This window comes from Xenopus tropicalis, chromosome 3, assembly GCF_000004195.4.
Source record: "Xenopus tropicalis strain Nigerian chromosome 3, UCB_Xtro_10.0, whole genome shotgun sequence".
NCBI classification, from domain to species: Eukaryota; Metazoa; Chordata; class Amphibia; order Anura; family Pipidae; genus Xenopus; species Xenopus tropicalis.
This window is the reverse complement of record NC_030679.2, coordinates 125,234,351-125,260,381: the sequence shown is the minus strand read 5'-3', so window position 1 is coordinate 125,260,381 and position 26,031 is coordinate 125,234,351. Positions and strand designations below refer to the sequence as shown.

General features: G+C 44.6%; 1 protein-coding gene across 2 annotated transcripts; it reads right to left on the bottom strand.

The window, feature by feature from the left end:
• Positions 1-413: 413 nt before the first annotated feature.
• Positions 414-24,505, bottom strand: cnnm4 (cyclin and CBS domain divalent metal cation transport mediator 4). Of its 2 annotated transcripts, NM_001097203.1 has the most exon segments (8): positions 414-3,068; positions 4,879-5,054; positions 7,642-7,741; positions 14,714-14,883; positions 14,980-15,117; positions 18,299-18,442; positions 19,879-20,242; positions 23,299-24,360. In NM_001097203.1, coding segments are annotated over 8 exon segments (2,310 nt in total). In that variant the 5' UTR covers positions 24,328-24,360; the 3' UTR covers positions 414-2,879.
• Positions 24,506-26,031: the final 1,526 nt, after the last annotated feature.

Here is a 26,031-nt window from a genome sequence, read left to right as displayed (position 1 = left end):
TACAAAGGGAACATGGGTATCCATACAAAAAAAAAAAATTGTGAAATCTTAGTACATTAAAGGGGAACTCTCTCAATAGTTATATGTAATAAACTACAGCTTACTAAAACAAGGAACATTTGTAAATTTAATGAAAAATTCATAGTAGTATGTAAGTCTTAGTTCCCCTTATGCCTCTTTCAGGAGCCCTTCTTCTGCAGGACAGGAAATTTATTGTAAAATAAATGACAATATTCACTGATTGCTTGTTGGCCAATCATGTTCACCTTGCTCTCAAACAGTTAGGCCTAGTGCTTGCCTTCTCTCATGCGCATTCAGTTACACTGTTACAGGTAGCGCACAGCCCCCTAAATCTTAAACAGGACAGTTCACCTTTAACTTTCAGTAGGTTGGACAATTCACAATGTCCCATATTTTTTTTTTTTTTTAATTGATTTAGAGTATTGTTCTTTCTATTTTTTTCCCCTTTTCTATTCATTTTCCAATTGTCAAGGTAAATCGGCCCTAGCAACCAGATAGCTGAAATGCTAAACTGTTGCTGAACAAAAAGATGACCAATTGCAAATGACCTCAGATAACCACTGTCTACACTGTCACACTAAAAGTTAATTTAAAGGTAAGCTACCCCTTGAACACGAAACCCCTCAATCTGGAGACAGGAACAAGGTGATTACAATTTGCCAAAAGTAATCTAACAAGCAACCAATGAATACAATGAATAACATGCATCCCCCCCGCAGAAACCTGCTACGACCTGCAGCCCAGCAGGCAATGTTCCAAGACAGGCTATTGAGAAAGTCATAGAGAGAGAATTTTTAAACATATTTACAGAATTCCTTGTTGTAGTGCCCATTAGCTTAATAGAGATAATTATTTCAGTGATTAGTACCCATTCATTGATAGCGTTGTACCCAAAGTAATGCTGCCTATGCCTATATAAAAAGCAAATGCCTAAGATGTACCGATTAACCTGCGAGAAGGCAACAGCCCACATATTTTGTGGGATTAAAGGGCAAGCACATGACAAAGTACACCACAACAGAGTGGGGCTGGGAGAGCGAGTCTAACCAATCAGCAGCTGGGAGCAGGAATTGTAAGTAAGTGAGGATGTTGTGCACAAAATGACATGCCGTTTCTACATGCAAAGGGATTCTGTAACATACATAAGATGGCAGAATTAAATGGAAAGCCACGTGCTTCTGTTGTACAAGCTGAGGAAAGATGGAAGGGAAACTGTTATACAGAAATTAAAGCATTATAGCATCCCTTGCTCTTTACATGCTGAGTGAAATTCCCAGAATGTGACATACTGCTCAAAACTAAGAAACTGAGATTCGCCCTGACCAACAAACTATAGTGCCAGGTTATGCTCCATTTAGTAGGCGCCCCAATTGTGACTGCAGTAATCAGCAACAAAATTGTGACTATCTGAACAGAGAATTCTAACACTGCAGGTGGTGCGTCTGTACAAGTGCATAGAGCTGGAGCTCGAGTTGTGGTGTAAAACAGCCCAACATAGTTACAGACTAGTCACTAACTTCTCCGCTCACCTTGCAAAGACAAACATCTTGTATTTTACTTAAAATTGGGAACTTGGTCTAATGTCACATGGGGCAGTTTCTTCAACTCCAAACAGCCACCACGGTGTGTGGCATTAGCCTAAACTTCATTTAAAAGGTTTTCTCTTACTGTATGTGTCAGTGTAAGAACCTCAAATGAACCCTAGGTGGACTAGTCAGAAAGAGGTCACATTGGGCAGCAAGGAAAGGTGGGATTTTGCATTTGGTTTTAGATTTTTTCATTTGCATTTGGATGAAACCTTGTAAACAGTTAAGTGAACATAAAAGCCAAGCCTGAACAAGCACACACTAGACCTAATCAGCAGCCTGTAAAACACACTCTGGGGTCCCTACCCAGAGTGCACTGCAAACGTGAGGCAGGAGCAGCATGCATTTTATCCACTATGAGCACACTCGATCTACAGTCTTCAAGCATTAGAAGTATTATATATAACAGGAGTTGGTTTCTGCAACATCCATGTTGACACAACGGGCTCTTGTTTATTGCTGGATAAGGGTTAAATAGAGAGCCATAACAACTGAAGCCTGAACAGAATGAGAGAAATACTGCTGGAAGCTCATTGAAAGCACTGCTCCAGTTACCGCCATACTGCTTGCTTACTGGGATTATATGCATCTCATGGGAGTCCATCATTAGGAAGGACTGCCAGAAAATACTAAGTGCATAGACGGTCAGCGGCCAATGTGGACATGACTGCACTGTATAGCAGCCCTGACCGCTCGCTACCACAACACTCCACAGACAGGTGAGTGCAGAAGAAGCTGCAAACACCAACAGGAAGACTAAAAATTTCCCAAACCCAAGGAAGACTTAAAAATAGGCTCCCCCCAAACCTTAATAGGGAAGGGGTATCTCCAGTGCACATTTAGAACCGTAAAACCCTCCCTGAGTTACTGATATATAGAGCATGGTATCCAAACCAGAGTGGTGCAGAGACATTGTCTGCTTGATTCACACCCTGCCCCCCCCCACGACAAGTCTCTATGCTCCTGCGTCGCCAAATATTGCTCCCAATTATTAAAGTTTCCATCGCAGGGATCTTCCAAGCATTCCACAGCTTTCAGTAAACACAAATGAACCGGCTTGCAGAGCTCTCTTCTCGCAGGCAAGCACAGTGGTACCCTCTGTCCTAATGAAGGCCAAGTGTTGTTCCAGGAATAAAGCTCTGCATGCTGCAAGTTGCTCCGCTAACCTGTCACATATTACGGAATAAGCCTTAGGTGCAAATGAAGATTCAGAGTGCTTAGTTTACTGCAACCCTGTGGAGGAGCAATACCAAGCAGACGCAGATGGTGGGGTCAGACTGCATTGTGTTGCAGACTGTGCTGAGAGTTTCTCTGGTTCAAAAGGCTGGTGGTCTCATCCTCCAGAACTTCGCTGCGCTCTGATAAGGTGCTGTCTGGCTTGCGAGTTCCTCCCTCCGGGGACTGGGGGCTGCTGTCTAAGCGAGAGGACATGAGCGCTCCTTGATACTGTTCACGTGTGATCTAAGTGAGAAAAAGCAGTGAATAAACTGGCAAAATAACCCAAGAGGCACCAAAACACTGCTTCTATATATTCATATATTCATGAGTATATCAGGAAACACACTGGCACTTAAAATAACAAAAATGCCATGTAAAATGTATGAATTTAAGGATCCTTATATGTAGTCCTTGGCTATTCAAGAGGCGGCCTATCATTATGTAGGTGCCACCATGAGAGCATATCCTGAAACTGAGACCCCATTTTTTTTCTATATTTTATATAGTATGCCAGTTTAAAAAAGGGATGCTCACTTGCTAGTGAGTCCCTTAGCAAGGGCATCAATGATTTTAAAAAAGGAAAGGCATTTTGGCATTGTATTGCCAATACATTAGTCACAATAGTGCAAGCTAGAATACTATATTTATTCTGCAGAATGCTTTACCATACCTGAATAAACAGCCCTAGAAGCTCACTCACAGCAGCATGCAGACAGGGAACAGCTCTAAGCTCCACTCACACAGCAGAGAGGGGAGGGGGAAAGAGCAGAAGGGAGGGGGATAGAGGAGGAAGCTGCGCGGACTCATGCTGTGCCCTGAAGAATTTTTCTGAGAGCAGGAATACTAATGCAGAACATTATGTACATAGAATCAATGGAAAGAAATGTGGTGTGTTTTTCACTGAGTGTTTATGGCTGTATTTACATAGACCTTTCTGATAAAGCTTACCTTTCCTTCTCCTTTAACAGCAAAAAAGGTGGTAGCTGAGAGCAATCAGAAATGCTTCAGCTGACTTGACATGCAGGGTTTCCAGTCGGCTGCATTATACACACTCTCTGTTAATTTGAAAGGCAATCGACTGGATCCAACCCAAGCATCTGGTTGGCCACTAAATTTTAACTCCTGTTTATCTTCATTACAAAAAGCAATAGTTTTAGTGCTTATCTGTTACTTTCTATGAAGATCCAGGCACCCAATTTAACCATAACTGGCTACCCAGTAGCTTATTTATGTAAACTCAGGAACACGCAGGACTTTTTCCACTGCAAGCCCCTCTGACAATAGAAGGATTCTGGCAAATGCCAGTCTGGGCTTTCTGTATATTCCTCAGCAGGATGTGTGTATAGGGGAACTGCTACAATTTCTGGTGATGAATTACCTGGCAATATAACTGCATGCCATGTATACATATGGCCAATAGCAAAATAAAGGGTGCCCTCTCCTGGCATATATAAAAATAGCAACTCTACGTATTCAAATAAATATGAACAAAAAAGTAACTAAAAACAACTGAAGTGATTGTGTAATAATTGAGGTTTGATGGCAGAGTGCGCTTTAGAGAAGGGCCCTCTTGTGTAGCTGGCGTTGGAACTTGTCACAGCTTCTCTTACCCTTTGCTTCAGACTTCCAGAGAACTGTCTAATGGTCATGAGATGCAGCTGAAGGTCTATTTATGTGTGATCGATACAGATAAATATCACTATCTATACACACACACACACGACAAGGAATTATCTGTCGCTAGGATGTCTTAGGGTCTAACGTCTGCTGACCTTCCAAATATTAAGGCTATTGCCTATCTTGTAGATTGTAAGCTCTTTTGGGCAGGGCCCTCTTCACCTCTTGTATCGGTTATTGATTGCTTTATATGTTACTCTGTATGTCCAATGTATGTAACCCACTTATTGTACAGCGCTGCAGAATATGTTGGCGCTTTATAAATAAATGTTAATGTAATGTAATGTAATTCCTGGGAGAGGATGAGTGATGAGAAACAAAAAGGCAAAAGACATTAAAGAAATGGAAATTGGAAGAGAGTTTGCAGAGTCCTTACCTTGACAAACTGCAAATCACCGAGGGCTCGCACACTGAAGTCTGCCATGTACTGTGCCTGAGCACTGAGCTGAGTGTTACTGCCACTGATTGTGGAGGAAATGGAGTCGGATCTCTCATGACAACTCAGGGAGATAGAGCGATTGAGGCTGCTCATGTGGGATGGGGAGCGGAGTTCTGTAACAGAGAGAAAGAGAGAGAGATGAGCAATTGGTGGAGAGGTATTCACCATGGAATAATAGTGACAGAGAGCTTGCAGCAAGCCCTAATATAAGACATGGAAGAAATAGGGTTGGATGTTGCTCTTTTAACAAGGTTTATCCAAGTTTTTTGATATGGATAAAAGGCCATAATGCTCATTCAGGCATGAAACTGTAAGGCAAAGGTCATTTGTAAATGTAACCAACTGAAAGCAGCAGAATGCTACTCTTGAAACAAAATTTTAGCAGAAACAAGCTTTCCCCCAGCCAAGTAGACAATTCCCACAATGCTCTGCATCTGTGATAAGCAGGTGATCTCAGATACATTGTACCAAGGCCAGTGGCCCACCAGGCTGTCTCCCAGCCGATTGCAATCAATGGGAACCCAAACTTGGTGGTTAAAAGAGAGATGGTTTCCTTTCCAAAGAGCTATGGTGGAGTTGTGCTGGAACAGAAGGCAACTATATTGCTTCGTATGCTGTAACTGCTGGCAAAAGAAATGTTGCACTTCCAAGCTCTGCATAGGAATATGTGGTTGTGGTTTGCCTTCCACCACTTCCAGAAGATACATGTTATATTAAGCACTTTATGATGAACACCAAGCAGACTGGTGCATAGTTTAACTACACAAACGGGACTAGTTGGCCTTATCAGAGACTATATTCACTCCCCCTGCTGGGGATCAGGTATGATGCTAAAGTATGTGGTAGGTTGCCTAGATGTCACTGAGTCCTTCCACTTTACAGTTTTGCCACATAGGAAAATTTCAAGAAATGTGGAACTTCACATTCCCACGTGACAAAGGACTGACAAGTAACTGCAACCATGTTTGCCTTAGAGTTAAGTGTATATATCTCTCCGTTTCTTGAGCTGTTTATCACTGCAGACAATAAAATGCCCATAATTGCACCATATGCTACTGCCTTAACTGTCAGAATGCAGCTGGAGTGGTCCGCAAATTGCTGTTTTCAGTACTGCGCTCTCAGCCTGCCTTGGGGAGGATACAGTGGATAATGTATTAAGTCTTGTTAATAACTTTATTTCCTATATTTTTGCTGCACTTAAGAGATGTAAGCCAATATACAAGTAAATATCTATATAATTGTAGCTTAAGATAATTATTTACTTAATAGGAGTCATTCCTCCTAGTGGCTCTGCAAGCATTGGGGCTGAGGGTAATACCAAATAAGACCCATTTGTTTTCCCATGATGACCACCATCTGTGTCTCTCACATCTCTCACAAAATATACACCCTAATTTTATATACGTTCTATTAACTTAGGGCTCATTAAATATACCGCAGACTCAAGCAGTCCATTCCCCAGACCCTCAGACAGTCAGAACCACTTGGTGCCTCCAAGTTTCATTCAATTCCAACAGTCCCCGGCTCATTTGTTCCACTCTGGCACAAGAATACAATTGTTTAACGCAAACTCAGTTGATAGAGCTTACATTATTCATTTTAATATTATCACACTGCAGTGTATATGCTGAATGTGACAGGTGTGTGTCTTCTCAACTAGATCCAGACTGGCAATCTAGGGATTCTGGCAAATGCCAGAGGGGCTGCTGTAAGATGCCACAGACAGCTACTATTTATTGGGCTATTTAGTGGGGTGCTGTTTGGGCCTCTGTGTACTTGAAATGTCAGGGCTTATTTTGACTTCCTGTCCTCAGATATTGTATATTTAACCTAGCACTTTTAACACAGATGACAACCCCTACATTGGAAAATGCACACGCGGCGGCGCGATTTCCCGAAATCGCGCCGCCGCATGTGCCATCCCGCCGGCGACTTACATGTTCGCCGGTGGGATGGCGGGTCATGGCAACTCGGGGAGATTAGTCGCCCGTGACAAGGGAGATGTGTCGCGGGCGACTAATCTCCCCGTGTGCCAGAGCCCTAAAAGGAGATATGGAAACTTGGTGCTCACCTTAGATAACAGCAGATAAAGCCTAGAAGTGAATACAGTCACAGACAGGGCAGATCACTCAAACAGATCTAGCAGCAGTTTAGGGACATACAGTTCTGACCATTCAGAGAGAGATTAGTCTTGTGATGCTACACAAAGTTCTAGGAGGGCCTATTTTTCTCCAGTCCATGCATAAATACAATCTAGATGCAGGGGGGTGGGAGACAGAAAAAAAGTAGAAGCAGCATATTTTGTATAATTCTGGCCCAGTAAACAGCAAGGGGGTTAGTGGGTGCATGGCAGTGGGTTAGCTAATTTACTAGTTAATAGATATGAGCACAAACCATGCTTTATCATAAAGGGTCTGAAACTATTAACTGTCAAAACTTGTATTAAGCAACCGCCCACCCCACCTATGTCTTAGGCCACTTGTGTGTGTGAATATCATGCACACCCAATACACACACATGCAGGCTTCTCATTTACCTGCTAACCTGGAAAAGAGAGAACCCCTTTTAAGGACGGTACAGGGATGGGCAGGAGCTGAATAGAATGGAAGAAAATAAATTGGGGTGGGTGACTTCGCTCTGGAACAGACATGTGTGCTGTGGCACCAATGTTTGGAACATAAAACTGGGGCAAGGTCTTACCAGCAGCTGATGGAGTGTTTATGGCCATGACACCATAGTAGGAGAAGGCTCCCGATTCAAACTTCATGTTCTCTTTGCCAGCTTCTACTTCAACTTTCCCCTAAAAAAAAAAAAGTAATGGATACATTTAAAATCTGCATCAGTGCTGAAAAGCAATACAAAGTGTTTAGTGAGGCAGGTAAGTACCAGGGGAAACAGGCAATTAATATTAGTATTAAATATAAAATGTATATATAAATGTAGTTATTGAATTATTTGCAAGCTTTCAAACATGAGTCACTGACCCTGGCAGCCAAAAAAACTATTGCTCTGTATTATTACTATTATTACTGTAGTATTACTTTTTAATACACATCTTTATATTTAGGCCCTCTCCTGTTTATATTCCTTTCTCTTCTTCAACCCACTGCCTGGTTGCTAGGTTAAATTGCAGGGCTGTGGAGTCGGAGTCAATTTTGGGTACCTGGAGTCGGAAAAAAATGAACCGACTCCGACTCCTACTAAATTTAAATGGGAATAAAAAAAATAAATAAATAAAAAGCAAGTTTAAATGTCCCAATTCACAAACAGTCATAATTAATTACTTCTCTGCTATAAGAATAAAGCCCAATGCATGCAGTGCATAAACGAACACGTGACCATGAAGCTTTTCATTGGCTGTATGCTTCACTAAATGGGGCGTAACGCACAGTTACGGTGCGGCAGCTCCACTGCGTCGTGTTCCTCTGTTACAGGGAACACAATGCCCACTGGGAACCTAGCCTAACTCCATACCTCCCAACTGTCCCGCTTTACACGGGACAGTCCCAATTTTGCCTCTCTGTCCCGCTGTCCCGGACAGCCACCGAATTGTCCCGATTTTAAAATTCTCCCGTGACGTCACACACGTCGTTCGTTAGCGCTGCAGCTTCTGCGCCGCACTGGTCAGTTCTAACATTTAGGGATTCACTGTGCAGAAGCTGCGGGGCTAACGAAAGATGCGTGTGACGTCACGGGGAGGAGAAGAAGAGCCGGGGCAAGCGGGCGGGGGGTGGTAGGAGCAGTGGGAGGGAAGGTAAGGGGCAGCTGGAGGACACTGGGAGGCAGCTGGAGGAAGGTAAGGGGCAGCTGGAGGACGCTGGGAGGCAGCTGGAGAAACTAAGGTAAGGGGCAGCTGGGGGACGATGGGGAGGATTTTGGGTGGATGCTGGGGGGAGCTGGAGGATGTTGGGGAGAACACTGGGGGGAGCTGGAGGATGTTGCGTGGATGCTGGGGGGAGCTGGAGGATGCTGGGGAGTTTAGAGGATGTTGGGGGGATGCTGCTGGGGGGAGCTGGAGGATTTTGGGTGGATGCTGGGGGGAGCTGGAGGATGTTGGGAGGATGCTGGGGGGAGCTCAAGGATGTTGGGGAGGACACTGGGGGGAGCTGGAGGATGTTGGGTGGATGCTGGATGGAGCTGGAGGATGCTGGGGAGTTTAGAGGATGTTGGGAGGATGCTGGTGGAGCTGGAGGATGTTGGGGGGAGCTGGAGGATGTTGGGAGGATGATGGGGGGAGCTGGCGGATGATGGGGGGGGAACTGTAGGAAGTTGGGGAGGATGCTCCAGTGGGAAGTGGCCCATAGTATGGGGATACTGGGGGAGGACCAGCAATGTTTTAGGAGGCTCTGGGCTGGCTTGGCTAGCAATGTTTTAGGGGGCCCATGCTCTGGCACCAATGCAAAACATAAAACCTGGCTAGCAATGTTTTAGGGGGGCCCTGACGACCAATGTTTTAGGGGGCCCTGGCTAGCTATGTCTTTCATGAGTCATAATATACAGGTGCCACAGTGCATAATGAAATCCTTGGGTCCACAATATGTCATAAAATGATTGGGGCTACTGTGTCTGTCTTCTGGTGCGCTTTTGTGTATTTTATACTTTTCGCGTGTGGTTTTGTAAAATGGTCCTGTTGGGGGGCGTGGCCATAAAGTGGGCATGGCCTAAAATATATTTTTGTCCCTCTTTCTGCTTTTCAAATGTTGGGAGGTATGCTAACTCTCACCGATAACTAATTAAGTAAAAAAAATTTGCAGGACTAGAAATACTTGTATACGTGAAGGGAATGGATAGTCAATAGTTTAAAGGAACAGTAACCAAAAAATGAAAGTGTATAAAAGTAACAAATATAATGTGCTGCTGCCCTGCACTGTGTGTTTACTTCAGAAAATCTCCTATAATTTATATCATACATGTCAAACACAAGGCCCGCGGGCCAAATCCGGCCCGCCAGGCCTTGCAATGTGGCCCGCACTGCGCTGTCATCACTGCACGCACGCGCAAAAACATACCTTCTTCGTCAGCGCCAGCGGCTCCTTCTCTCTTATGCCGCGGCAACAGGCCCTTTTATAAGGTTGCGCCCGTGCGTATGACGTCACACATCAGTGACGAGGCGCAACCTTATAGTAGTGCCTGTTGCCGCGGCATAAGAGAGAAGGAGCCGCCAACATCACTGGTCTGTTGGGGGTACTTTCTGTGGGGGCTCTGTGTGTGCGGGCTGGCTACTGTCTATGGGGGGTACTGTGTATGATGAGGCAATTGGGGGTACTTATTTTTGGGGGCACTGTTTATGGGGGCAATTGGGGGTACTTTGTATGGGGGTACTTTGTATGGGGGCACTGTGTGTGGGGGCTACTGTCTATGGGGGGTACTGTGTATGAGGCAATTGGGGGCAGTGTGTGTGGGGGCTACTGTCTATGGGGGGTACTGTGTATGAGGCAATTGGGGGCACTGTTTATGGGGGCAATTGGGGGTACTTTCTATGGGGGCACTGTGTGTGGGGGCTACTGTCTATGGGGGGTACTGTGTATGAGGCAATTGGGGGCAGTGTGTGTGGGGGCTACTGTCTATGGAGGGTACTGTTTATGGGGGCAATTGGGGGCACTGTTTATGGGGGCAATTGGGGGTACTTTCTATGGGGGCAATTGGGGGTACTTTCTATGGGGGCAATTGGGGGTACTTTCTATGGGGGCAATTGGGGGCACTGTGTGTGGGGGCTACTGTCTATGGAGGGGTACTGTGTATGAGGCAATTGGGGGCACTGTGTGTGGGGGCTACTGTCTATGGGGGGGTACTGTGTATGATGAGGCAATTGGGGGTACTTATTTTTGGGGGCACTGTTCAGTAAACCATTCGGCCCGCGATTTAGGCTGGATTTTAGATTTTGGCCCCTTCTCTGATTGAGTTCGACACCCCTGATTTATATAAATAAGCTGCCGTGTAATATGGGGGCAGCCGTTCCTGCACTGGTACAGCTGGGGTGTTTGCTACAGAAACCCTACTATAGTTTATATAAATACCCCGCTGTGTAGCCCCGGGGGCAGCCGTTCCTGCACTGGTACAGCTGGGGTGTTTGCTACAGAAACCCTACTATAGTTTATATAAATACCCCGCTGTGTAGCCCCGGGGGCAGCCATTCCTGCACTGGTACAGCTGGGGTGTTTGCTACAGAAACCCTACTATAATTTATATAAATAAGCTGCAATGTACCCATGGAGGCAGCCAACCGAAGGAGAAAAGGCACAGGCACATGGCAGATAACAGATAAAACACCATTGTATTCTACAGAACTTTTCTGTTATCTGCTATGTAACCTGTGCCTTTTCTCCAGCTTGAATGGCTGCCCCTGTGGTTACACAGCAGCAACAGTGCATTATATTTTTATTACTTTAAAGCTCTTTTATTTTTTGGTGTTACTGTTCCTTTAAGACTGAAGCTTTAAAACATTTGAAAAACTGCTGTAATTCAGCTGTAATGTTAGCTTAAACTTTAAACATGACTATGGGATTCTAGGGAAATCATTAGGAGTAGGAGTATAGATACAATTGTCTATCAGTTTATTATCAGTTCAGTATTTTAAGTGCCCCTTCCCCTTCCTGGATGTATAAAATAAATTAGCATATTAAAAACAGAGGAGTCGGAGTCGTGGAGTCGGAAGTATCAGAAACTGAGGAGTCAGAGTATTAATCTACCGACTCCACAGCCCTGTTAAATTGGACCGTGCTCAAATTCCAAAGTGAACAAAAAAAAACGCAAATTAAAAATGAAGACAAATTGCAGATTGTTTAGAATTGCAGTATCTTTATCATACTAAAAGTTAATTTAAGGTGAACAACCCCTTTAATGGGAAGAGTATTTCAGATCACTTATATGGCTGTGCCCACTGCATCTCTCGGAAAGTCCTGCCCTTCTTTAGAACTGGGATTTCACGTGCCATAGGGTTTTGTTACAAAGGCTTTGGATCCTGTAGAAGCCACCGTTACATTACAGTGACCCCTATATGGGACACTACCATTTCAAGTGGGTTGTTTTTTTTTTTTTTTTTGCTCCATATCATCCACAATTCCTAGATTAGCACATAGAAACCATCTTAGAACTGGGGGGGGTAGACTAGTAGAGTCTTACTACATTCTTCCCCAACCCCCAGCCTGCCCTTAAAAAAAAAAAAAAAAATAGCAGTTAGGTCACATGGTGACTGTTTTACTTTGCCTGTGTGACTTTAGTCCCATGAATTATGTTGCTCTCCTTAGGGCAGCAAGAGGCAGTTTGATGGGCAATTCAGGAAGACTACGCAATAACAAAGACAAGTCTGTCAACTGAGCAAAAACAAAAAAAGTTTTTTTCTTTAAACACAGTTTTAAATCATGTGAGAAAAGTTTCCTTTTTATGACTTTCATATGACTCCCACCACTGTATACACATAACATGGTACAGCTGCCCTATTGCTTCCCTTAGGAAGGATTGTAGGGAATCTGAATGTTTCTTCTCACTGTAGCTGCATTTTAGTTTTCCTTGCAGGGAACCCCCCCTTCTGAAATGGACTGATTTCGTTGGGCATTATCTGACCTGCCTAAAATAAATAAAGAATTTTTAACACAGATATAACCGATTCCACAGAACACCATGATCATCTGCCTCTGACTCCCAGGGTTCCTTTCCTATTTATGTATTTTAAATATAAATTCTCAATTTAGGATCAGTGTGAATTTATTTTGATTTATTGCATATGTTTTTACAATGCTATGCTATAACATGGGAAGGCTACCTGAATAGAGAGAGCATTACATTTAAAGGTACCCGTACAAGACCAAAAGCAGGCAGGTTAACTGAGCAGAAGCAGTGACATAACCCCGCGGCGGCTATCAGTTACCCATGACTTGGGAACCACTCAGGTATTTTCATATGTCACAGAGGTGCCGTTAGCTAATAACCATGAATAAAATACACACTGATGCAAAATTAAGCTACTTTTAAATTAGACCATCACCGATGGAGTTAAACAAAAAAAGTTTACATAGTTGTCACATGACAAATACCTTTTAACTCTTTAAGTGCAGCAGATTGTATAATATACAGTGTATAATATAGTATCGGAATAAAAGAACCCTAGTCTGTGTTTCCAATTTTTCTTTTGATCTGTCATGCAGTTTTTTTTCCTGGCAAAATGCAGCAAGATCAAAGCGTCACTGCGCTCAAAGGGCCAATATAATGAAGTTCAATATAATACTGTAGAAGAAGAGAGCAATTAAACTGGCTTCTCATCCTCCTCACAATTGCTCTTAAAGAAACTGTAACATTAAAAAAAATTTAATTAGAAAATCCATTCTACCCTGCTTCAGTAACAGCTCTACCCTGCAGAAAGCTTATTATATTCAATGCTTTATCAAAAACACAGTTATAAAACTGTACTTTCCTGTCTTCTCAATAAGGCGAAAGGGCGACATGCACACTGCAAGATCCTAGGTACAGGTATAGGACCAGTTATCCAGAATGCTTGGGACCAAGGGTATTCCGGATAAGGGGTCTTTCCGTAATTTGGATCTCCATACCTTAAGTCTACTAAAAAATCAATAAAACATTAATTAAACCCAATAGGGCTGTTCTGCCCCCAATAAGGATTAATTATATCTTAGTTGAGTTCAAGTACAAGGTACAGTTTTATTAAAGAGAAAAAGGAAATCCGTTTTAAAATTCTGAATTATTTGCTTATAATGGAGTCTATGGGAGACAGACTTTCCGTAATTCTGAGATTTCTGGATAATGGGTTTCCAGCTAAGGGATCCCATACCTATACATCGCTCCATATCTCCATAATGCTCATCTAGGCATGAAACTGTGGGTAATTTGAAAATCCAGCAGATTCCCAGTCTTGAAACAAAATGTTACAAAAAGCCAGCTTCCCCCCAGCAAAGATGCTAATTCCCACAATGCTCTGCATCTGGTTTAATCAGCTGATCTCTAATACATTGTACCAAGGCCAGTTGCACACCAGGCTGTCTCCCAACCAACTGCAAATCGACAGAAACCCAAACTGTGAATTGGGTGATTAAAATAGAGATGGTTTTCTGTCCAAAGAGTTATAGTTAGAGAGAGGTGCAATGTGTGTGCTGGAATAGAAGGCAGCTATATTGCTTCATATGCTGTAACTTTACAGTGCAATGCATTGTGGGCTATTTAGTTCATGCAAGCTGTTTGTAAGTTGTGGAGAAGTTGTTAGAATTTGCATTTAAAGGAGAAGGAAAGGTAAAAACTAAGTAAGCTTTATCAGAAAGGTCTACGTAAATACAGCCATAAGCACTCACAGAAACACTGCTCTATCAAAAGAAACAGGATTTCTTGTCTCCTTTCTTGTCTCTGTAATTCCCATGCCAGAGTCTGCCCAGCTCTCTCCCCTCTCCTGCTCCCCCCCCCCCCATAGGAATGTGTGGTCTGAGCCAATCAGCAAGAAGCTTCCTCATAGTCTTACAAACTGTGCATGTACAGGGGTCTTGGTGCAGGAGTGAGGCATTATGGGAATTTTCTTTACAGAGCTCAGCTTTTTTTTAGGAACAGATTACACCGATAGTATCATGAACAATTAGTTAAAAAAAAATATACTGGACAGGTCTTGCTCATAGGATATTACAAAAGTTATGTAAGAGATGTGTCTACTTTTAAGTGTTATTTCTTGGTTTAAAGAATAGGGCTTATTCTGAAGAAACTTTTAGCTCATTCGTGGTTTAATCCTTAATGTCTTAAAACCAAAGTCATTATTTCCCTCTATCTGCCCCAGTACCTGCAGAATGAGTATGAAGTAATCAGCTATCTTGCTGCGTTGGTACAGGAAATTCTCTGATGCCTTTTTATCGTCCTCATTAAAATGCAGCTCCTGCACCACATCGGGGTACTTGAGCAAGCGCAGGAGGGTCTTCTCAGAGACTAGCGCAGGTGCAAACAGGGGAACCTCTGAAAAGAGAACATAAGGTACATAACCCATGACATAGTGAGGCAAAGGGGAGTTGTGCAAGGGAGGCACACTGTCTGGGGGAAAACAAATCTCACCTGTGGACAAAAAGCGATGGGCAGCAAGGAGCAGCTGTGGGGAGATTTTAACTCTCAATTCATTGTCTGCATCCTTGAATACTGAAAAATCTTTTCTATCCTGGCGACGCTTGACGCGTTTCTTACTGCGGTTATCAGCTGCAGAATAGGTTAGAAGGGAAAAAAATTATTATGAGCGGTAAGGAAGGAACATTTCATCCATGGGTAGAATACATTATAAAATAAAAAAAAGGGTGGGGGCAATAAAAAAAAAAAGTATATCTTCCCCAAAAAGACGCTCATGCATGCTCTCACCCTATCCCAACAAGACTACTGTAACTTACTAACTGGCATCCCTAACTCCCATCTCTTCCCTCCTCTCATCCAAAGTGTATAGGCCCTTCCCCTGCTAAAGTCCTCACCATGGCTTCCCATTAAACAAAGAATAACTTACAAATTCCTTCTCATAACCTTCAAAGCCCTCCATTCCCTTGCCCCTCACTACATGTCTTCTCTTGTGTCTCTATACGTTCCTGGCAGACTCCTCAGTTCCTCTCGGAAAAACAGCTTGGTTGCGCCTCCCACTACTACTGCCATTTCCCACCTTAAACCCTTCTGCCTTGCTGCTCCTTACATTTGGAATAGCATCCCTGATTTTCTGCAGAGAGAATCCTCCCTATTCAGAACTTAACTGAAAGACTACCTCTTTGGGCATTCACACAGCACCTGAACTGGGAACTGGCACTTATATTGCAGTGTCACCCACTGTAACCTGCAGCACTAATACCCTCCTATTTGTATCTGTAAGTTACCAACCCATTTTGATTGAAAGCTCTACAGCAGTGGTTCTCAACCTTCCTAATGCCACGACCCTTTAATACAGTTCCTCATGTTGTGGTGACCCCGTGAAAGGGTTGTTCGACCCCCAAAGGGGTCGTGACCCACAGGTTGAGAACCGCTGCTCTATAGGGCAGGGACCTCCACCCTTGTCTGTACTTTGTAGTTATTTGTATTTATTATTGTACTCTGTATTTATTTTTCTATTATTGTAATGACCCCCCCCCCCCCATTTATAGTATTAATTTACTGTTCTGCTGTACAGCGCTGTGTACATATGTACCACTATATAAAGATATACATACAAAGCACAAATACTGCTTATCAAGCAATAAAATTCTTTGGTAAGTGGGTAAAAAGCATCAGCCTGCGCTTATGTGGAAGTGAAACTTGCTGATCATTGGGTAGCCTTTTCTGGCAGTTTTCTGAACTCTGTATATTGGATGTACATCTTTTTTTTCTCTTGTTAAATAGGTGGATGCCCACACAAATAAATGTGTACAATGAAAGATTGAAAGATGAAAGGCTGAAATGATTGAAGAACTGACTTCAATTTTAAAAAAAACGTGAGCCAATGGGATTGAGAGAAATTTGATTGCCCAACAATATAGTAATAGTTTAGCCTTTTGATCCGTCTGCATTTACAGCTGCTGTGGACCACTATGGGTGCTACTTTCATTTCTACAGATGCAAATAAACTTAGCTTCCAGCAGAAGACATCAGCTAGAGGGCCGCAACTGTGACTACTGGAAGCCATTGCAGAACTTCTACAGGTAGCTGGGTGCCAAACACACATCAGTTAAAGGGACTCCATGCAGGTGGTTTTAAGTATTAGGGTCCTTAAAATATCACAGCACCCAGATGCAGTGACTGATAACAGCTGAACTTTGGCCTTATTCCATTGAGCTCTAGGGTGCTTGTTAAGTTTAAATGTGCCTGCAGGCTAGAAGCCAGCACACTAAAGCTGCAGAACCAGCCAGTCGAGTACTGAGAACAGCCATCTGGCACGGTTTCCAAGACAATTGTGTAAACTTCTTTTTCTTGTACCTGAACCATTTCTGCACCACCATCCCCAATGACAGTGACAATGTTCAAAGGTTTCAATGTTTAACCTGGCATAGGTGGTTTTTCATTAAGGCTTTGGAAGGCTTACACATTAAAAAAAAAAAAAAATCATCTGCTTCCTTACTAACTGCTGGTGTGAAGTCTTCATTTGGGGAAGGGGTTGCTGGCAGGGGCCTGCTGATTGGGTGTGATTGCAGTGTTACTGTGTGCTTGCTTACTTTCAACTTGATGACAAGTCAAGTATCTTCTCTCACATCTGCTAGAGCTTCAGTGCTGCTTCTTTTGCCCGTAAAGTCCAGGCACAGCTGGGGGGAATCAGAATGGCTGAAAGGGATGCTTAAAGTTCACCCTTCAGCCACTACAATTTTCTCTCCTATTTCTGGGTATCAAAATCAGAATTACGGAAGATGTAGCAGACATAAAAGAAAATACTTGACCTGTGGTCAGAGATGTTTAAAGTAGCTAGACACCCAGTAACTGTTCAGCCCCCGCAATGGTTCCGACACCTGTGACTGCAGCAACCTGACTGCCAACAGCACCATTCCACCACCTTCAAACAGCCTTTGCACTGGTCAGTAAGGTAGCAGGGTTTTTTTCTGGGGTGAGAAATAGAGCATTAACAGGACAGAAGAGACCAGACATGGTAGAATAGAGTAGATAAGAAAAATGAAAAAAAGGGATCAGAGAAAGTAATGGAGAATGTGAGAGGAAACTGAAGTATAGATATAAAGAGAGCAAATAAATGGAGAACATGGGATTGAGTGGAGTGGATTGATGAAAAGAGGCTGCTAAACTGGCAGAATAAGAGATTCTGGGATGTGGAGAATAAGACAAGCACAATATGTATAAAATGTGTATGGTACCTATTGTCTCTCACAGTACAATGTTTGCGTGAAGATGGGTGCAGACACTTTAGCCTTCCCCAAAGGGGAGAGCGGGCAGGTTATTATCGCCTCCTCCAGCAACCACTTGTACAATTATGCAGGAAAGCAGAAACCCAGATGGTTTTACATACCCATTTAATTTGATTGAATTTTTTTGTGAAATCGTAACTGTAAAATATTTTCGAGGATCTATACTGTGCACAGGGTGGGGGAAGGGACAACCTACCAGTGTGTACAGTGACAGGCAAGTACAAGGGATGGAACTGGGCAGTATTAAGTGTTTTCTTCTATGGTGAGAAAAGGAGTGACAGTAGCCTTAAAGCACATGGGAATTGCTTGGCCTATGATACTAGAGGCAATTAGGAGAAAATTCCTGTACCCCATTCTCCTTGCATAATATCTTCTCTTTTCCATAGGCAGTACGATTCCCTTATGCTTTTATGGGATTTGGTTACTTCTGGCAGTAGTTTCCCCTGTAGTTTCCCCTGAGAAGCTCCCTATCTGGCAACTTCTGAACATGACCGTGGAAAATTACAATAACAAAAGTAACTTACTATACAAGTCAGATTCATCCAGGATCTCTGATTTTATAATTTCCTCAATGACATCTTCCAGCGTCACCAGTCCCATCACCTCGTAGAATGGATCCCCTTCTCCTTCACTGTTCACTTTCTGTACAATAGCCAGGTGGGACTTGCCTGCGGGGGAGGCATATTCAGTAAGCAATGCTCAGGGAAACTAAAGCAAAAAGGAGCCTGCTCTGAACCAGAACACCTCCAAAAAATTATCCATGTAACAAAGACACCTAAAAATAATTCTTAAAGGCTCTATAAATATAATAATTAAATACTGCACCCATAAAATATTTTAGTAATATAGTTAAATTCTTCTCATACTTCATACTTTTTGGCAATGCCTTATTGGTGTCCAACAACCTTTGCTTTTTCAGCTTCCATTATGCAACTGACAGTTGGGTACTTCTTGACAAACTATCTGTTTCAGCACAATAATGCCCCCACTAAACAAAGTCCATACAGAATGGGTTTTGCAGAGATTGAAGAGGAAGAACCTGACTGGTCTGCACTGAGCCCTGAACTCAACCGAACTGAATTCCCGGAATGCCAACTGCGAACCAGGCCTGAACCCAAATACCAGTGCCCGTGTTCATACAGAAAATTCCACCAAAAAAGATCCACCATTTAGAGCAAAGGCTTCCCAGTAGAGTAGAGACTGTTATAGCAGCAAAGGGAGGAACAAATGAATATTAATCCCCTTGTCTTTGAAAAAAGACATTGGACAGGCAGGTACCCACATACATTTGGCTATACAGTGTACATACCATATTCAAGCAAAAATACAAACACTGTAACAAAGTCCCCATTGAAGCCAGTCATAAAAACCATGTAAAACTTTGAGAGAAGGGGTTTTTAACATTTTTGTGGTTCTGGCCCACCCCTTTATCTGTATAGTTCAGGTGATATCCAAGATGAAAAAAAAATTATTATTAACACTCAAATTTTACCCTAGTCTGCACACCCCTCCCACTGACTGGCCCAATTTGGACAGTACTGCTCTAAGACCTCCCTGCCTGTCAGCCACTGCCAATAACTGTTATGGAAGATTTGGAAATAAATAAGCTATTAAAAAAAACAGTTATGCAACAATGAAAGAGGAGAAATGAGCACAATGCGTGCAGTGTGCATACAGGATATAAAGTGTGGCATCTGTGCCAGGCAGGTAATTACACAATGTCAGGAATTTACAGGCTCTCCTTCACCCTCCTTCCCTGAAAATTTCAGAGGAATTAAAGGAAAAAAAAAAAATCTGACTTTTGGAGTCAGAGGAAAAGATCAGTTGGAAAGCTTAATCAATAGTTTATGCAAGGTCACTTGTTTAGCCGAATGTTTATTCCCCATTAGTGCCATAAAACATACAGTAGGTATTGTGTGCTCCTGGATAGCACAGAACTGTAAAAATACCCAAGCATGTGTCACTGCTGACAAGAGAATAACATCTGGCTGCGAATGAAGCAACAACAACAACATAAAATACAAAGCATGCAATACAATCCCGCTGCCCTTAACAAGCTATGTGCCATCCCAAGTGACACATCAAGGGGGAAGCCACATCTCACCTTTCTTAAACTCCTCCAGCACAGCGTCCAGCTTTGTGTCACTGAACACAAAATGGAGAGGGTGGCTGTAGAAGCGAGTGATGGTGCTCAGAGGGGTACAGTCATCGGGGTCCACAAAGGCAAGATCCTTTACATAGAGGATATCCACAATGTTGGAGCGCTCGTTCTCATACACAGGGATGCGGGTATAGCCACTCTCCATGATGCTGGACATGGTGTTAAAATCAAGCACAGCATCGCTGGGCAGCATGAAGCAGTCCTCCACTTTGGTCATGACATCCTCCACAGTCTTGGTGCGCAGCTCCAGAGCCCCCTGTATGATGTTCATCTCCTCGCGCACAATGCCACTGTATGGCTCCGTCACCTGCAACAGAAGGAAGAGAATGTTTGTGCTCAAGGGTTAAATTGCAGTACACTGGCTTCCAGGAATACAATAGCCTAAGCTCTGCTACAGGGTCGGCCTTAAAGGGATAGTTCAACTTAACTTTTATTATGTTATCGAATGGGCAATTCTTTTTCATTGGTCTTTATTTTTACTTTTATTTTAATAATTTGCCGTCTTCTGACCAGACAGCCAAAAAAACTATTGCTCTGTGAGGCTGAAGTTGTTACTTTTTATTTATCTTTATATTCAGGTCCTCTCCTATTCTTCTTCCAGTCTCTCCTGGTTGCTGGAGCAACCAAATAGCTGATGAAAATCAAAATTCCAAAATATCAATATATAGAAGGATAATGGCCAGTCTGTCGCCTAAACTGGCCTTGCCCTGTTACTGAAAATAATGCTGGCCTTCCTCAAGCCTGTTATTACTAATGCAAAACAGTAGCACGTTACTTATGCTTATGGATTATGACCTTCAGCAAACTGAATACTATCCCCACTCCTAGTAGCATTCTTCATTCTTATTGTTGATCGGCAGCCACAGTCGCCATGCTGCGTGCTGTATTGTTACATGCCTGGCATTGGCAGCCAGCACACTCAGTGAAGGACTCTAAGGACTTTGCCTTAGACAGAGAGGAAAACTATCCCACTAAGCACCTGTCACTGGAATTCAGTTATGAATGTTCCAAAAACAAAGTCTCCCCTGGCAAAGAACGATACTAAAGACTTGATCTGTACATAAAATACCCTGCATGAATAAAAAATGATTAGCCAAAACTCTGATGATGCCAGTCAGTCTCCCAACAAAATGGTTTGAGACTCCCATAGAAGCAACATTGCCATGGGTTAGCATTTTGGCCTGGTATCAGCAAACTAGAGAACGGATTAAAGTTGTGTCCATGAAATAGTCGGTATGTCTTCTTCATCTGTTTATTACAATGGCTTCCTTCTGATAATGACCACCTAATCTGGTATAATTAAGTCACCATCTCTCCCAAACAAACTGCTTTCCCACTGCTACTATAGGCACCATCTCTCCCTACTATACCTGCTATCCCACAGCCACAGTCCCTTCCCAGAGGCTATTATCCCACTGCTACTATAGGCACCATCTCTCCCTACTATACCTGCTATCCCACAGCCCCAGTCCCTTCCCAGAGGCTATTATCCCCCCACTGCTACTATAGGCACCATCTCTCCTACTATACCTGCTATCCCACAGCCACAGTCCCTTCCCAGAGGCTATTATCCCACTGCTACTATAGGCACCATCTCTCCTACTATACCTGCTATCCCACAGCCACAGTCCCTTCTCAGAGGCCATTATCCCCCCACTGCTACTATAGGCACCATCTCTCCCTACTTTACCTGCTATCCCACAGCCACAGTCCCTTCCCAGAGGCTATTATCCCCCCACTGCTATTATAGGCACCATCTCTCCCTACTATACCTGCTATCCCACAGCCACAGTCCCTTCCCAGAGGCCATTATCCCCCACTGCTACTATAGGCACCATCTCTCCCTACTATACCTGCTATCCCACAGCCACAGTCCCTTCCCAGAGGCTATTATCCCACTGCTACTATAGGCACCATCTCTCCCTACTATACCTACTATCCAACAGCCCCAGTCCCTTCCCAGAGGCTATTATCCCCCCACTGCTACTATAGGCACCATCTCTCCCTACTATACCTGCTATCCCACAGCCACAGTCCCTTCTCAGAGGCCATTATCCCCCCCACTGCTACTATAGGCACCATCTCTCCCTACTTTACCTGCTATCCCACAGCCACAGTCCCTTCCCAGAGGCTATTATCCCCCCACTGCTATTATAGGCACCATCTCTCCCTACTATACCTGCTATCCCACAGCCACAGTCCCTTCCCAGAGGCTATTATCCCACTGCTACTATAGGCACCATCTCTCCCTACTATACCTGCTATCCCACAGCCACAGTCCCTTCCCAGAGGCTATTATCCCCCCCACTGCTACTATAGGCACCATCTCTCCCTACTATACCTGCTATCCCACAGCCACAGTCCCTTCCCAGAGGCTATTATCCCCCCACTGCTACTATAGGCACCATCTCTCCCTACTATACCTGCTATCCCACAGCCACAGTCCCTTCCCAGAGGCTATTATCCCCCCACTGCTATTATAGGCACCATCTCTCCCTACTATACCTGCTATCCCACAGCCACAGTCCCTTCCCAGAGGCTATTATCCCACTGCTACTATAGGCACCATCTCTCCCTACTATACCTGCTATCCCACAGCCACAGTCCCTTCCCAGAGGCTATTATCCCCCCCACTGCTACTATAGGCACCATCTCTCCCTACTATACCTGCTATCCCACAGCCACAGTCCCTTACCAGAGGCTATTATCCCCACTGCTACTATAGGCACCATCTCTCCCTACTATACCTGCTATCCCACAGCCCCAGTCCCTTCCCAGAGGCTATTATCCCCCCACTGCTACTATAGGCACCATCTCTCCCTACTATACCTGCTATCCCACAGCCACAGTCCCTTCCCAGAGGCTATTATCCCACTGCTACTATAGGCACCATCTCTCCCTACTATACCTGCTATCCCACAGCCACAGTCCCTTCCCAGAGGCTATTATCCCCCCACTGCTATTATAGGCACCATCTCTCCCTACTATACCTGCTATCCCACAGCCACAGTCCCTTCCCAGAGGCTATTATCCCACTGCTACTATAGGCACCATCTCTCCCTACTATACCTGCTATCCCACAGCCACAGTCCCTTCCCAGAGGCTATTATCCCCCCCACTGCTACTATAGGCACCATCTCTCCCTACTATACCTGCTATCCCACAGCCACAGTCCCTTCCCAGAGGCTATTATCCCAGTGTTATTATGAAACCCCTAACTCTAGATCAGATTTTTATTGCTGTGGCTTCCTTTCAAGTTGCTGAGACTCCATAGTCCGTTCAGGATCGGTATGTAGGTGCTACTCTGGGTAAAGCCTAGCAGTGGCCCCTTTTTCTAATCAGCCGATGCCCCCCGAGGCTCACCTTGAGCATTTCGAGCAGCTTCTCCCGGTTATAGACAGTGCCGATCTCCTGGCCCAGGGCACAGTCCAGCAGGCGGCTGACGGGATAAGCCACAGGGAAGGTGAGGAGCATGAAGATCCGGGTGAGCCAGAGAGTGTTGGCCCCCACAGCCAGGCCGTGCCGGGAACACAGAGCCTGGGGCACAATCTCCCCCAGTACCACGATGCCCGTAGTGGAAGCCAAGACGGCGGCCAGCCCGGAGCCGATGAGCTCGTCCAGCAGCGCTGTGAGGGTGGTGTTGACCAACACGTTGCCCAGGAGCAAGGAGCAGAGCAGGTAGTTCCCCTTCCGCCGCACCGGCTCGATCTTAGACGCGTATCGCTTCTCCTTCTCCGTCCCGCAGCGCTGCACCACCCGGAGCTCCATGGGGTCCAGCGCCATCAGCCCCAGGTTCAAGCCGCTGAAGATCCCGGAGAGTGTAAGCAACACCGCAATGATACACGCCTGTAGCCAGATCGGCAGCAGCGGCTTCTCCTCCTCCAGTACCCGCAGCCTCCCATCCGGCCCGGTGTGTAACTTCCACGGCAGGCCGGGGCCTCGGCTGGTACACAGCACATACACCCGGGAGCTCTGGCTCTTCCGCAAGGGCAGCACATCCAGGCGCACTATGGCCGCCCCCGCCGCGCCGAAACCGTCGTCGCTCACGTTGAGCCGGGTCAGAACCAGGTCCCTACTGTCCTCCAGGCAGCTGCGGTTATCCTGCGAGCCCGGGGAGTACTCGGTGAATGCCAGGATATGCCCGCTATCCTCCCGCAGGTGCAGGCCATAAACTCGCAGCTCCAGCCGACTGCCTTCCACTACCTCAAGCTCTCCGTCCGGGGACAGCGCGGCGTGTCGGTCACTTCTCTCCAAGCGGAAGCCCAGGATGAGCGGGAGTTCCTCGGGGAGCGGAGAGTCAGTGCGGGCAGCGCAGCGGGACAGGGGCGGCAGCAGCAGGAGAGACAGCGCGCAGCCCAGCACACCGTAGTAACATCCAGCAGACGCAGCCATACTACACTATGGGGCTCTCCCAGGCCACGGCCGGGTCTGCGAAGCCGGGGCCACGCCCCCTCAGCTCTTACAATCGCGTCCATTTTTCATCCTGTCAGACCAGCTCCCGCCCTTTTACCGCTATTTTGTTCCCTCTATCGGCACAGTTGTACTTGCATAGCCACGCCCTCTTGCTTCTCTTTTTAACACGTGGGGCTTTTCCTGTATTTTTGTAAGTGACACACCCACTTTGGATAGAACACGCCTCTCTGGCAGTCAGTTCCCGCCTTATACTATTAATGTTGCTATATACTGGCCTAGGTTCAATTGAATAAAGAGAATTTACTTCAATTTATAACCTGAAAACTATTTCCTGTCATTTTTGTAAGTGACCCACCCACTTTGGATAGAACATGCCCCTCTGTCAGTCAGTTCCCGCCTTATACTATTAATGTTGCTATATACTGGCCTAGGTTCAATTGAATAAAGAGAATTTACTTCAATTTATAACCTGAAAACTATTTCCTGTCATTTTTGTAAGTGACACACCCACTTTAAATAGAACACGCCCCTATTAGCTAAGGGATAAGCTGAAAGTAAATTAGGAAATAATTGAAACTACTTCCATAAGTGGGAACCCTGAGGCCCAGTAAGGCTTGCCACCTTTTCTGGAGAATAATACTGGCTTTCCATTTTTTGTAACGTTTTCCCTATTAATAACATTAGCATCTGGGATTATTTTCACCGACCAGGCCAGTAAAATACCAGGCAGGTGGCAACCCTAGGCCCAGTGGATATGTTCACTATTATGAATGTTAGGCTGTGTGAGGTAGGGTTGGGCCTTTTTCCATATTGATAAAATTGTTATCAAGCACCATTTTTATTGGTCAGTGAGAGGTGAACTGTTCCAAGTAACACTAAGGGCTCTGGCACACAGGGAGATTAGTCGGCCGCAACAAATCTCCCTTATCACGGGCGACTAATTTCCCCGAACTACCATCCCACCGGCGAACGGTGGGATGGTACACGCTGCACAGGCGATTTCGGCAAATCGCCGAAGTTATATCACGAGGCATTTTCGGTAATTTGCCGAAATCGTGCTGCCGCATGTGCCCTTCCACCGGCGACTTACATTTTCGCCGGTGGGATGGCAACACGGGGAGATTAGTCACCCGCGAACAGGGAGATTTGTCACGTGTGTGCCAGAGCCCTAAGAAAAAGGGTTTTGCATACAATGAAATGTAATGTAGTGTTACCCTGCACAAACTATAACCGTATAGTTGCTTTGGAAAAGCTGAAGGGTGGGGAAGGTTACAATTATTTAATGAACAATGGTTCTTTCTTTTTTTATACTGTAGATATGGCATCCTGTGGTACAGGGCAGAAGAGTAGTCATTTATTTACAACATCTTAATCTTTGATCAGTTTATTCCTACCAGTAATCAAGATCATGTGTTATCTGCTTGGGACGGGTGTGGTGGGTGAAAGAGGATAAGGCACCACCAAGTACTAGTATTGCACTTAGAGAGTTGTGAAAAGCACTGGGGTAAAATTTTGATATAAATTGAGAGAAAATATATATACTGATTCTATAAAGAGTAAAGGATCTGGACGTAACAGGCCTTTTAATTAAACTTAAGGGGTTTCTTTGATGTCCAAAAGACTCACACATATAATCAAGCAGATTTTGACATTCCTGCTGGGTGATCGGAGATAGAATTGACT